We start from the raw sequence: 12,601 nt of genomic DNA, 5'->3' as shown, positions 1-12,601 counted from the left end.
TGAGTGAGTGAGTGAGAGTGTGAGTGTGTGTGTGAGTGAGTGAGTGAGTGAGTGAGTGAGTGAGTGAGTGAGTGAGTGAGTGAGTGAGTGAGTGAGTGAGTGAGTGAGTGAGTGAGTGAGTGAGTGACTGAGTGAGTGAGTGAGTGAGTGAGTGAGTGAGTGTGTGAGAGTGTGAGTGAGTGAGTGAGTGAGTGAGTGAGTGAGTGAGTGAGTGAGTGTGAGTGAGTGACTGAGTGAGTGAGTGAGTGAGTGAGTGAGTGAGTGTGTGAGAGTGTGAGTGAGTGTGTGTGTGTGTGTGAGTGAGTGAGTGAATGAGTGTGTGAGTGTGTGAGTGAGTGAGAGTGTGTGAGTGTGAGAGTGTGAGTGAGTGACTGAGTGACTGAGTGACTGAGTGAGTGAGTGTGTGAGTGACTGAGTGAGTGAGTGAGTGAGTGTGTGAGTGAGTGAGTGAGTGAGTGAGTGAGTGACTGAGTGAGTGAGTGAGTGAGTGAGTGACTGAGTGAGTGAGTGAGTGTGTGAGTGAGTGAGTGAGTGAGTGTGTGAGTGTGTGAGAGTGTGAGTGAGTGAGTGAGTGAGTGAGTGACTGAGTGAGTGTGTGAGTGAGTGACTGAGTGAGTGAGTGAGTGTGTGAGTGAGTGAGTGAGTGAGTGTGTGAGTGAGTGAGAGTGTGAGTGAGAGTGTGAGTGAGTGTGTGAGTGAGTGAGTGAGTGAGTGAGTGAGTGTGTGAGTGAGTGAGAGTGTGTGAGTGTGAGAGTGTGAGTGAGTGACTGAGTGAGTGAGTGAGTGTGTGAGTGACTGAGTGAGTGAGTGAGTGAGTGTGTGAGTGTGTGAGTGAGTGTGTGAGTGTGTGAGTGAGTGAGTGACTGAGTGTGTGAGTGAGTGAGTGAGTGAGTGAGTGAGTGACTGAGTGAGTGAGTGAGTGTGTGAGTGAGTGAGTGAGTGAGTGAGTGAGTGAGTGAGTGAGTGAGTGACTGAGTGAGTGAGTGTGTGAGTGTGTGAGTGAGTGACTGAGTGACTGAGTGAGTGTGTGAGTGAGTGAGTGAGTGAGTGAGAGTGTGAGTGAGTGAGTGAGTGAGTGAGTGAGTGAGTGAGAGTGAGTGAGTGAGTGTGAGTGAGTGTGTGAGTGAGTGACTGAGTGAGTGTGTGAGTGTGTGAGTGAGTGAGTGAGTGAGTGTGTGAGAGTGTGAGTGAGTGAGTGAGTGAGTGAGTGAGTGAGTGAGTGAGTGAGTGTGAGTGAGTGAGTGAGTGAGTGAGTGTGTGTGTGTGAGTGAGTGAGTGAGTGAGTGAGTGAGTGAGTGAGTGAGTGAGTGAGTGAGTGAGTGAGTGTGTGAGTGTGTGAGTGTGTGAGTGAGTGTGTGAGAGAGAGAGTGTGTGTGTGGGCATGTTTTTGTGAAATATCAGGACACAAATGTGTATAATGACATGGGTATTACAAAAAGAGGGTGAAATATGAGGACGTTCCCATGTCACAGAACAAGGTTTTTTTCACAGAAAGTGAACTGCACAGTCTCCTGTGATGGGTAGGTTTAGGGGCAGTGTGTGTGTGTGTGTGTGTGTGTGTGTGTATGTGTGTGTCATGGGTAGGTTTAGGGGCAGGGGCAGTGTAAGGGGATAGAAAATATGGTTTATACAGTATAAAAAACATTACGCCTATGGTAAGTCCCCATAAAACATGAAAACCCAACATGTGTGAGTGTGTGAGTGAGTGAGTGTGTGAGTGAGTGAGGTGTTATCGGGATTGGGATGTAATAATAACAATAACAATATTTCAGTATTTTATCCCGATAACAGTGAAATTTTGAAATTTCTATGCTACTGAACTTGCTTCTTCCATTTAAAAAAAAAATTACATATTAATATAAACAAATTAAATTAGTGGCATGTAGTGGAAGCATTTCTCAATTAAGTAAATACTGTTTCAAGTAATTATCCATGTAAACAGTCATTAATAAAGAGCACAGTAAGTGCTTTCCTCTTTATCTTGTCAATATTGTGTTGTTTGATTCATATTAACAGCAAAATAGACTGAAACAAATCTGATTTTCATCCTTCCTGTTTACTGAAACTTCAATTAAAATTGTATTTATATACAAATCCACATTTTTATTTTAGTATCAACTTGGCAACAAAGTATTATTCTTTTGCCCTTACTAAATAAATGGTAAATAAAAAATAAAATAATTAGTGCTGCCAATCGCATCTAACATAAAAGTTTGTTTAAATAATATATATATTGTATAGTATGTCTGTGTGTGTATATATGTATATATGTATATTAATGTGTATATGTATGTATGTATGTATGTATATTATATGTGTATATGTATGTATATTATATGCGTTTCTGTATGTATATTATGTGCATCTCTGTATGTATATTATATGCATCTATGTATGTATGTATGTATGTATGTATGTATGTATGTATGTATGTATGTATGTATATATATATAAATAATACACACACACATATACATTATATATATATATATATATATATATATATATATATATATATATATATATATATATATATATATATATATATATATATATATATATATATATATATATATATATATATATATATATATATATATATATATATATATATATATATATATATATATATATATATATATATATATATAGGACATATCGCCTAAAATAGACAATTGGGGCATGTTAATATTTTTTAAAATATGCAATTTATTGTCCTTTCACTATTCAATGTTCAACAGACGCGTTTACAAATGAATCAATATCAAACCGTAAACACTTTTATAATGAGCTAGACATGACCTGAAGTCAAAAGGCAAAAGTTTCAAACCGAACGATGCTAATCGAAGCCGTTCCAGCCTGCCATTACTACAGTCACCCAGCACAACCTCTCTAATATAATGGGCGCAGTGTGTGACCTGTATCTGCATAAATTGGCAGCACCAGAAATTAGTTTATAATGTCCATGGCCAAATCATGTGAGCAATAACAACAAGCCAGTGTGGGCGCTCCGCTGAAGCAGCGAGCGGGACGTCTTCTCATGGACCGAGCCAGAGAGCGACACACTTGAATCGTCCTTTTATGCTCTTAATTCTAAAACAAGGTACACGAGCTGGCTAATATGAAATTTTGGGAAAGTCTAAATATAGCCGGAGCGTGTTGCGCTGGAAGGCCAGAGCACGGCCTCATAAACAGGCCATCAGATGCTGTCTGATTCTTTTACAACAAAAGTTCTGCGGAAAGTGTCTTTGTGAATTAAAAAAGAAATAATTCTGCCATTCCAAACCCATCCCTTCTGAAAGACAGTGCATGGACTACTTTTAATGAGCTCATTTGTCCATTTTTAAAGCTTTTTGGAGTTGTACTAAAAAGAGATGCATTTAGATTTATCAATTTCTCATTTTATTTTTTACATGGACAAACTAACAGCTTGGGAACAACATAAAGGGAAAACAATTAAATGAAAGTTAATAAAAGTATAATATATATAACTAGGCGGAGTTGATTAAAGTACAACGTCTGGAAAGGCAAAATTTGCTAAAATTTTGCAAAGAAAATTAAAAATATCTGACTTACTGTTAGTTTTCAGATTTAGTGCCATGAGACTTTTTTGTGGGTATTGGGCTGTTACATGCGTGTACCGAATTTCATACCTGTACGTGAAACCTAGCGGGAGGGGCACTTCATTTAAATGTTATAGGTGGTGCTATCAAGCCATTTTGCCACGCCTAATTCTGAATCCCATAACAGACGTACATTTTCACTCGTGTGCAAAGTAAGATGACTTTAAGTGTGTTTAGGCCCTCAAAAAAGCGCTTAATTTGGTAATAATAATAATAATAATAATAATAATAATAATAATAATAATAATAATAAACGGAGCAATTCCAATAGGGTTCTCACACCATCGGTGCTCGGGCCCTAATAAAATATAATATAAATATTATAAAAGTGTTTACAGTTTGATATTGATTCATTTTGTAAACATGTCTGTTCAACATAGAATAGTGAAAGGACAATAAATCAGGTATTTTGATAATATTAGCATGCCCAATTGTCCATTTTAGGGAATATGTCCTACATATTTTTATTCCTTTTAATTTTTCAATTTGTATTTTTATTCCTTTTAATTTTTCAATTTGTATTTTTTTTATATTATTTTTAGAGCTGTCAAATTGATTAATCACATCTAACAGAAGTTGTTTTATTTATATACATGATATTATATCATATTATAAATGCCAAACTAACAGTTTAAATGACTGAAGTATTTTGCCTTTTTTTTAAATGCTAAACATTATATTGCACCTTTCAGGCGTAAAATGCAGTTCAAAGTGCTTTACATAAACGATATAGTAGTCAGTTGAAAGAGATTCGTTTGAAGACAATGCCCATCACCTACTAACACGCCGCCATCACAATCTTACGGATTTTATGAAGAACGCAAAAAAAAAGCATATCATATAAATATTTCAACAGGAAGATAAAAACCAGATTAAGCGCATGGAAACTCTCCAGAGATACGCACAATAAGCTCAAGGACGCAAACATGTGTCTGAACTGACAGCGAGCACAAAGCCGCGGCTGTTCTTTTCAATATCAGCAGAAAGTGAGAAGGAACGGGGAAAAAAACAAACAAACAAAATTGGGTAATAATCAAAGCTCTCCCATAATCCCCTCATTCCTGCGCTCTGATGTTACGCTGTGTTTTTTGGTGTTGAAAACTGCTGGGGGGCACACACTTTTCCACACAAATTGAAAGGGTTTGGAAGAAAGCGTTCGCAGGCCCCGTTCGCAGCGGCGCAGACAGAGCACCGGAGTCCCTCCTGTGGAATTCGCCACAAAGCGGGCTGGGATTAGGAGCACAATGGGAGAGAGAATGTGGGATGAGGGGAGGGAGTAAAAGCCCACGGCCCGGCTGCGTCTGAATGGGAGCGCTGCTGCGCTAGAGACGCCTCGCCACACTCCCAAAGATCCTGCCAGATCCGCCTCTCACTGACCACTTGAGAAACGAAGCAGGGTGGGACGCGCTCAACCCGTTGTGTCCCGGACAGAGCATTCAAGACATCATTTAACCATTAGCAGTGCTCTCTGGGAGTCAAACCCACAACCTTGGCTCAACCTTGGCGCAACCATGGCGCAACCTTGGCGTAGCTTTGCATTCCTGCAGTTTAAAGAGTAGCACCACCAAGGTCATAAACGTATCCCTTGAATGCAATGCAAGTCGCATTTTAGTTTATTTATGTAGCGCCTTATACAATACAAAGCAGCTTCACAGTAACAGACAGGAAAATGACTAATTCTTCAATTGTGAAACTTTCAATTTCAGCTTTAGATCTGAATCGAAGCCCCGCCCCTTAATCTCATTGGTCCAAAAATCCCACTCTATACTCAATATTAAACATCAGGTATGTTCTGATTGGCTGTGTGTGTCGAGAAGCATTTTTGCTTTCAGTGTGGACGTCGCAGTGTCAAAACGAAACCAAAAAATGGAAATAAACCTTTCCAAATATAATGTTAGAGACATTTGGTAATTAGTATATATCCAACCTCACACGCATTTAAAGCGATGAATACTATAGAGCAAATCTCAACTGCGGGATTATTTACATTGTCGCAAAATGTAAAGAATATTATTCCACAGCTCTATCATCTATGGAAGGTCGTTTCCGCCATAGAATAAAACATTTTAAGAGATAATTGCAACTTTTTTTCTCACAATTGTTTATATCTTGCAAATCAGACCTTTTTTTCTCAGAATTGCATGTTATAAAGTCAGAATTGAGAGTTATAAAATCAGAATTGCAAGACAAACTCGCAATTCTGACTTTTCCTTGCAATTACGAGTTTATATATCGCAATTCTGACTTTACTTCTCAGAATAATGAGATATAAACTTGCAATTGCGTGTTATAAAGTCAGAATTGTGAGAAAAGTCAGAATTGCAAGATATAAAATCTCAATTCTGACATTATAACTCTCAATTCTAACTTTATAACTCTCAATTCTGACTTTATAACTCAATTCTGACTTTATAACTCACAATTCTGACTTTATAACTCTCAATTCTGACTTTATAACTCAATTCTGACTTTATAACTCACAATTCTGACTTTATAACTCACAATTCTGACTTTATAACTTTCGATTCTGACTTTATAACTTTCGATTCTGACTTTATAACTCAATTCTGACTTTATAACTCACAATTCTAACTTTATAACTCTCAATTCTGACTTTATAACTCAATTCTGACTTTATAACTCACAATTCTGACTTTATAACTCACAATTCTGACTTTATAACTCACAATTCTGACTTTATAACTTTCGATTCTGACTTTATAACTAAAAATCTGACTTTTTAACTCACAATTCAGACTTTACTTCTCAGAATAATGAGATCTAAACTTGCAATTGCGTGTTATAAAGTCAGAATTGTGAGAAAAGTCACAATTGCAAGATATAAACTAGCAATTCTGACTTTATAACTTTAAATTCTGTCTTTATAACTCATAACTCTGACTTTACTTCTCAGAATAATGAGACATTAACTATAAGCAATTGTGTGTTATAAATAGGGTTGGGTATCGTTTGTTTTTTTTACGTTTCCGGTGCCAAACCGATACTTTTAAAACGATATCTTGGTCTGCTACAAACCAGCATCAAATATGACCATATTCTCTGGCTAGATATTTTAGAGCGCATCGCCTTATTATTTCCATGGCGACGCGTCATGCTTCTCACGTGACATCGCAGTCACAATAGTGCTGTACGACAGTTTAGTTGAGTTTTTTTGTCAGTTTTTATTCAAAATATTCACACACTTGTTAACTATGTCATGAACTTTCTGATATTCAAATATGTGTGAGTGAATGTGTTTAGTCATTTAAAACCGTGATTGGCGCCAGGATTCAGAGAATCGGAGCTGTCGGATTTACGTCACGTAAATGTCTCCACGTCTCACAAACTACATGAAAGTAAGTGACCGGTGAACTGGGAGAAGACTGGAGTAAACTACAGGGATGTAGGGATCAAGGTTATAATCGTCAACGAAAAAGAACGAAAAAACTAAAACTAGGTGGGGAAAAAACATTGTCGTTAACTGAAATAAAAACAAAAACGAGGCATTACAAAAAAACGATAACTAACCAAAACTGTAATGTGTGTTTGGCAAAACTAACTAAAACAAAATAAAAAGCGATTGCTTCTTTAGAAAGTTAACTAGTTGCAAGTTTGAGGTAAAATGCACTTGGGTTGTCGATGTTTTATTTTTTATTCTGTGGCAGAAACAAGCTTCTATAATTATCACCACTCAGCTCAATGATAAAAGTGGATCTATATATCCAACTTTACAGTGAAATATACTATACAGCAAATCTCAATGGCTTGCATCATAACTATATTACTACAACTTTAATATGATAGATATTATAAGCATTAATTGTTTTTCTGTAGAGCTGCTTTGAAACGATGTGTATCGTGAAAAGCGCTAGACAAATACATTCGGGTCGGCTAACATTTCGTGCAACAACAAAAGAAAACCAGGTATGTGTGCATATATCTATATCTATATAGTTATTAGCGTTGCAGCTGATGCGCTCATGTGTGATATATGATACAGCTGCGGTGTGTCACATGACCTACCTAACGTGGTGGCACGTGGACTGTCGTGGAGGACACACGTCCCCAGGTAACCCTCCAGCTGGGAGGGCTGGCGCACCACTGCGCGGATGAACACACACACATTCACAGGTGTGGAGAGAGAGAGAGAGAGAGAGAGAGAGAGAGAGAGAGAGAGAGAGAGAGAGAGAGAGAGAGAGAGAGAGAGAGAGAGAGAGAGAGAGAGAGAGAGAGAGAGAGAGAGAGAGAGAGAGAGAGAGAGAGAGAGTGTTAGTGGGGGTAAAAGTGAACGTGTGAACAGGAAACAAGAGGCAGATGTCAAGAGCTGAAGTATAACAACCTGACTGACTCATTAACAGGTGCGTCTGAACATCACATCGCTGCATTGTGTGCATGGCAAAGATTACATTATTAAGTCACTAAGGGTTTTTATGGTCTTAAACATGTATGATTTTTGATTTTTGTTAGGTTTGCATTTTAACTGAATATAGAGAACATATGCAAATGAGGTATATTACAACTAGACAGACACAGATAGACAGACAGATAGACAGACAGATATAGAGACGGATAGAGAGACAGAGATGGACTGATAGAGACAGACAGATAAAGAGACAGATAGAGAGACAGATAGAGAAACAGAGACGGACAGATAGACAGATAAAGAGACAGAGACAGATGGACAGATAGAGACAGATAGAGAAACAGAGACGGACAGATAGACAGATAAAGAGACAGAGACAGATGGACAGATAGAGACAGATAGAGAGACAGATAGAGAAACAGAGATGGACTGATAGAGACAGACAGAGACAGATAGACAGACAGATAGAGACAGATAAAGAGACAGAGACAGACAGATAAAGAGACAGATAAAGAGACAGATAGAGACAGATATAGAGACAAATGGATAGATAGATAGAGAGATAGACAGATAGAGACAGCTAGAGACAGATAAAGAGACCGATAGAGAGACGGATAGAGAAACAGAGATGGACTGATAGAGACAGACAGAGACAGACAGATAAAGAGACAGATAGAGAAACAGATAGAGACAGATAAAGAGACAGATATAGAGACAAATGGACAGATAGAGAGATAGACAGATAGAGACAGCTAGAGAGACAGATAAAGAGACCGATAGAGAGGCAGATAGAGAAACAGATAGAGAAACAGATAGAGACAGATAGAGAGACGGACAGATAGAGAGATAGACAGATAGAGAGACGGACAGATAGAGAGAGATGGACAGAGAGACAGACAGAGAGAGACAGATGGACAGATAGATAGACAGATAGAGAGACGGACAGATAGACGAACCGATAGACAGATAAAGATGGACAGATAGAGACAGATAGACAGATAGACAGACAGACAGATGGACAGATAGATAGATAGACAGATAGAGAGACAGATAGATAGACAGATAGAGAGACAGACAGATAGACAGATAGAGAGACAGATAGAGAGACATATAGAGAGATAGAGAGACAGATAGAGAGACAGATAGAGAGAAAGAGAGACAGATAGAGAGACAGATAGATAGACGAACCAATAGACAGATAAAGATGGACAGATAGAGACAGATAGAGACAGATAGACAGACAGATAGATAGATAGACAGATAGAGAGACAGATAGATAGACAGATAGAGAGACAGATAGAGAGACAGACAGATAGACAGATAGAGAGACAGATAGAGAGACAGATAGAGAGACAGATAGAGAGACGGACAGATAGACAGATAGAGAGACAGAGACAGATGGACAGATAGAGACAGACAGACGGACAGATAGACACAGATAGATAGAGACAGATAGACGGACAGATAGACACAGATAGATAGAGACAGATAGACGGATAGAGAGACAGACAGTCAGAGAGAGACAGACAGATAAAGAGACAGATGGACAGATAGACACAGATAGATAGACAGATAGAGACAGACAGATAGACGGATAGATACAGATAGAGAGACAGACAGACAGATTTTAGTCCCAGTTTTGCCGGTCTGCTGTGATTGTGACTCTTCTTACCGATCATGTCTTTTGTCTTCTTGAAATGTTTGTACCAGCGTCCCTTGACACTTGGCCGCAGACACATTTGCATAGTAAGTGCTGTTAACAATTGAAGAAATCATACTCTGCAAGACAAAATTGCATGTCGTTTAAGATTCACGTTCACACACACAGTACAACAACAAATCCTGCCACTGTGCATTATGTATATAGTATAAAGTGTCATATCTTGATCCAAGAAACGGTAAGAAATGCGATGCATGCACAATTTATTCCTGCAGTAATATAAACTTAAAAATACATGTCCCTTTAACAAATGCCACAGAGTATGAAAGAGGACGCATACAGGAGGATCTGTTTTCACAGCCGGAGCTGCATGTCGAGACCACACAACGAGTTCACGTCTCCTCGCTGCCCTAACAGCACGTTTCCCATTCATCTCCTCTGCTTTCTTCTTCTTCTATTTTAATACATTCCACTCCGAAAAAAGCCGAGATTCTTTTTCATTAAACCCAACACTTAACACCCTAATAGCCCCGGGCTACATAGCGCAGAAATTGTTTTGATTGTTATAAATATTCAAAAGATGAAACCATCTGTTTTTAAATTACAGGTATGGCAGCTTTATCATTTTTAGAACATGAGCACTTGGGGACGTGAGGTTGGGAGGAGGGGGGTTCGTGGCTCAGACAGAGGAACATGGAGAACTTCAGCATTCCCCTTTACACACGCTCCAATGCGTCCTGGAGCAAACGTGGAGATGCACTCGGAGCTTCAGTGGCGGATATGCATCCATCATCAAGAACCGTGAGCTTTAGGGCGTTTTCACACCTGAAAGTCCGCACCAAGGTCCGAACCGAAGTTCATGTTTTGATACATTTTATACATTTGGTTAGTTTTGGTTTGGTTTTACATTGCAATTATGCAAGCGCACTAAAGAACTTTACATGACACACTTGCGTCCACTCGTCTTCATCTATGTGGGCGGCATCTGGACATTGATTGGTTTGTAAACGGACATGCGTCTGACGTCAGCGTTTTTGACAAGAGTGAATGAACGGACGTATATCGTTGCCACTATTGAACAGTGCGCATTGCTGGACTATTTTTTATTTGTTACGTTTAAAAGTGGACATTACACATGAACTGGAGCGCGTCTCAAATAAACCGAAACTCCCTTGTCTCACAAACATGAGAAATATTTGTATATAAAGCTTGAAAAGCATGTGATCGCTGCCGCGATTATTGTCTGCTATAGACTATTTGCTTCTTATTTATTAAATCCAGGCAATTATCTGATTAAACGTTTATTAAAATTAAGATACAATTTATCCAAATGAAATTCACATTAAAGAAAGGCTTTCTAAGCAAAATCATACAAAATTTCTTTCAAAATCATTTCTGACCTTCCTGTCTTCTGACATATTGCGCATCTTTTCACTTTTCATAATCAATGTAGCCTAGATTGAATTTAAAAATAACATTATAATATTTAAACATAAACAGGAACTTCCTGTAAATGCTCTGAAAGTCCGAGCCATACAGAAAATGCTTTCACACTAGAAACCAACCGAACCTTTGTTCAGTTTGATCCGGACAGAGATTACCTCTTTTCGTCGGACCAAATTTCGTCTGTTTGGTCCGGCCCGTGGTCAGGGGAGGTTTCACACCTGTCATTTTGATTCGGAACAAACTGAAAAGTCAGAAAATACGGACCAAACTAGGTAGGTGTGAAAACGCAGTTCGTTTCTGGGGTTACATTATTGGTTGGTGTGGGAACTTACAAACGTTCTCCTTTGACATCATTAGGGCTCGAGCACCGATGGTGTGACGACCCTATTGGAATTGCTCGGCCTATTATTATTCTTCTCTCGCATTTTTGAGGGCCTAAACATGCTCAAAAACTCATGAACTTTGCAAAATGTACGTCTGATATGAGTTTCGGAATGAGGCATGGCAAAATGGCTCAATAGCGACACCTACAAAATTTCAAATAAGCGCTGTTTGCGCTACATTTCATGTAGAGGTATGAAATTCGGTACACGCATGTAACAGCACAATACCTACAAAAAAGTCCCTTGGAGCAAAATCTGAAAACCAACAGGAAGTGAGATATTTTGAATTTTCTCAGCAAATTTTTTTGCAGTTTTTGCCATTTCCAGACGTTGTACTTTAACAAACTCCTCTTAAAGATTTAACCAGATCAACATCATATTTGGTCAGTCTAATCTAAAGGCCTTTGCGATGTTGAATTGTGAAGTACTTGAGTTTTCGCTGAAGGGCGTGTCCGTGGCGGCCTCACAAAATTTGATGTTTCGCCATGAAACAGGAAGTTCTGCCCCAAACTTCACGTTTGATAATATCCCTTTCACGAGTTCACACTAACATATAATTTATAGAAAGTAATTTAAAGGGATAGTTCACCCAAAAATGAAAATTAGCCCATAATTTACTCACCCTCAAGTCGTCCTAGGTGTATATGACATTCTTCTTTCAGACTAATAAAATCTGAGTTATATAACAAAAGTCCAGGCTAATCCAAGCATTAGAATTGGATTCATAGTTGCTCTGTTTTTGAAGTCCATAAAAAGTGCATCTGTCCGTCATTTAACTGCTCCACGCGGCTCTGGGGTGTTAATAAAGGCCTTCTGAAGCGAATTGATGCGTTTGTGTAAGAAAAACAACCATATTTAAAACTTTATCAAGTAAACTTTTGGCCGACCGCCTTCCCTGTTTAATTTATGGAAAAATTGTTGAAAGTTCCCCTGCCGATGGAAAGACTAACGCGACCAGGTCCGCTCATCATATGGCCTGGACTTTTGTAATATAACTGATGGGCTAATTTGTTTTGTTTTTTCTCATTTATTTATCCGCTTAAATGCATGTGGCCCACTATTTGCTGTTTTCCTGAGGCCACCGGGTGTGAGGGCCCTTTCATCGCTGCGTGCAGCTTTAATAATG

At 38.6% G+C, this 12,601-nt stretch overlaps 1 protein-coding gene across 1 annotated transcript in view; it reads right to left on the bottom strand.

Moving 5' to 3' along the window:
- The window catches only part of satb1b (SATB homeobox 1b), an 81,012-nt gene that overhangs the window by 47,477 nt on the left and 20,934 nt on the right, over positions 1 to 12,601 (bottom strand). Inside the window, 3 exon segments of the mRNA XM_079836445.1 lie at positions 7,647 to 7,724; positions 9,659 to 9,702; positions 9,704 to 9,765. Of these exon segments, the coding sequence (XP_079692571.1) occupies positions 7,647 to 7,724; positions 9,659 to 9,702; positions 9,704 to 9,765 (184 nt within the window).

The sequence above is a fragment of the Gobio gobio genome (assembly GCF_949357685.1).
Source record: "Gobio gobio genome assembly, chromosome: 15".
Taxonomy (NCBI): domain Eukaryota; kingdom Metazoa; phylum Chordata; class Actinopteri; order Cypriniformes; family Gobionidae; genus Gobio; species Gobio gobio.
This window is presented reverse-complemented; position numbering and strand designations above follow the sequence as displayed.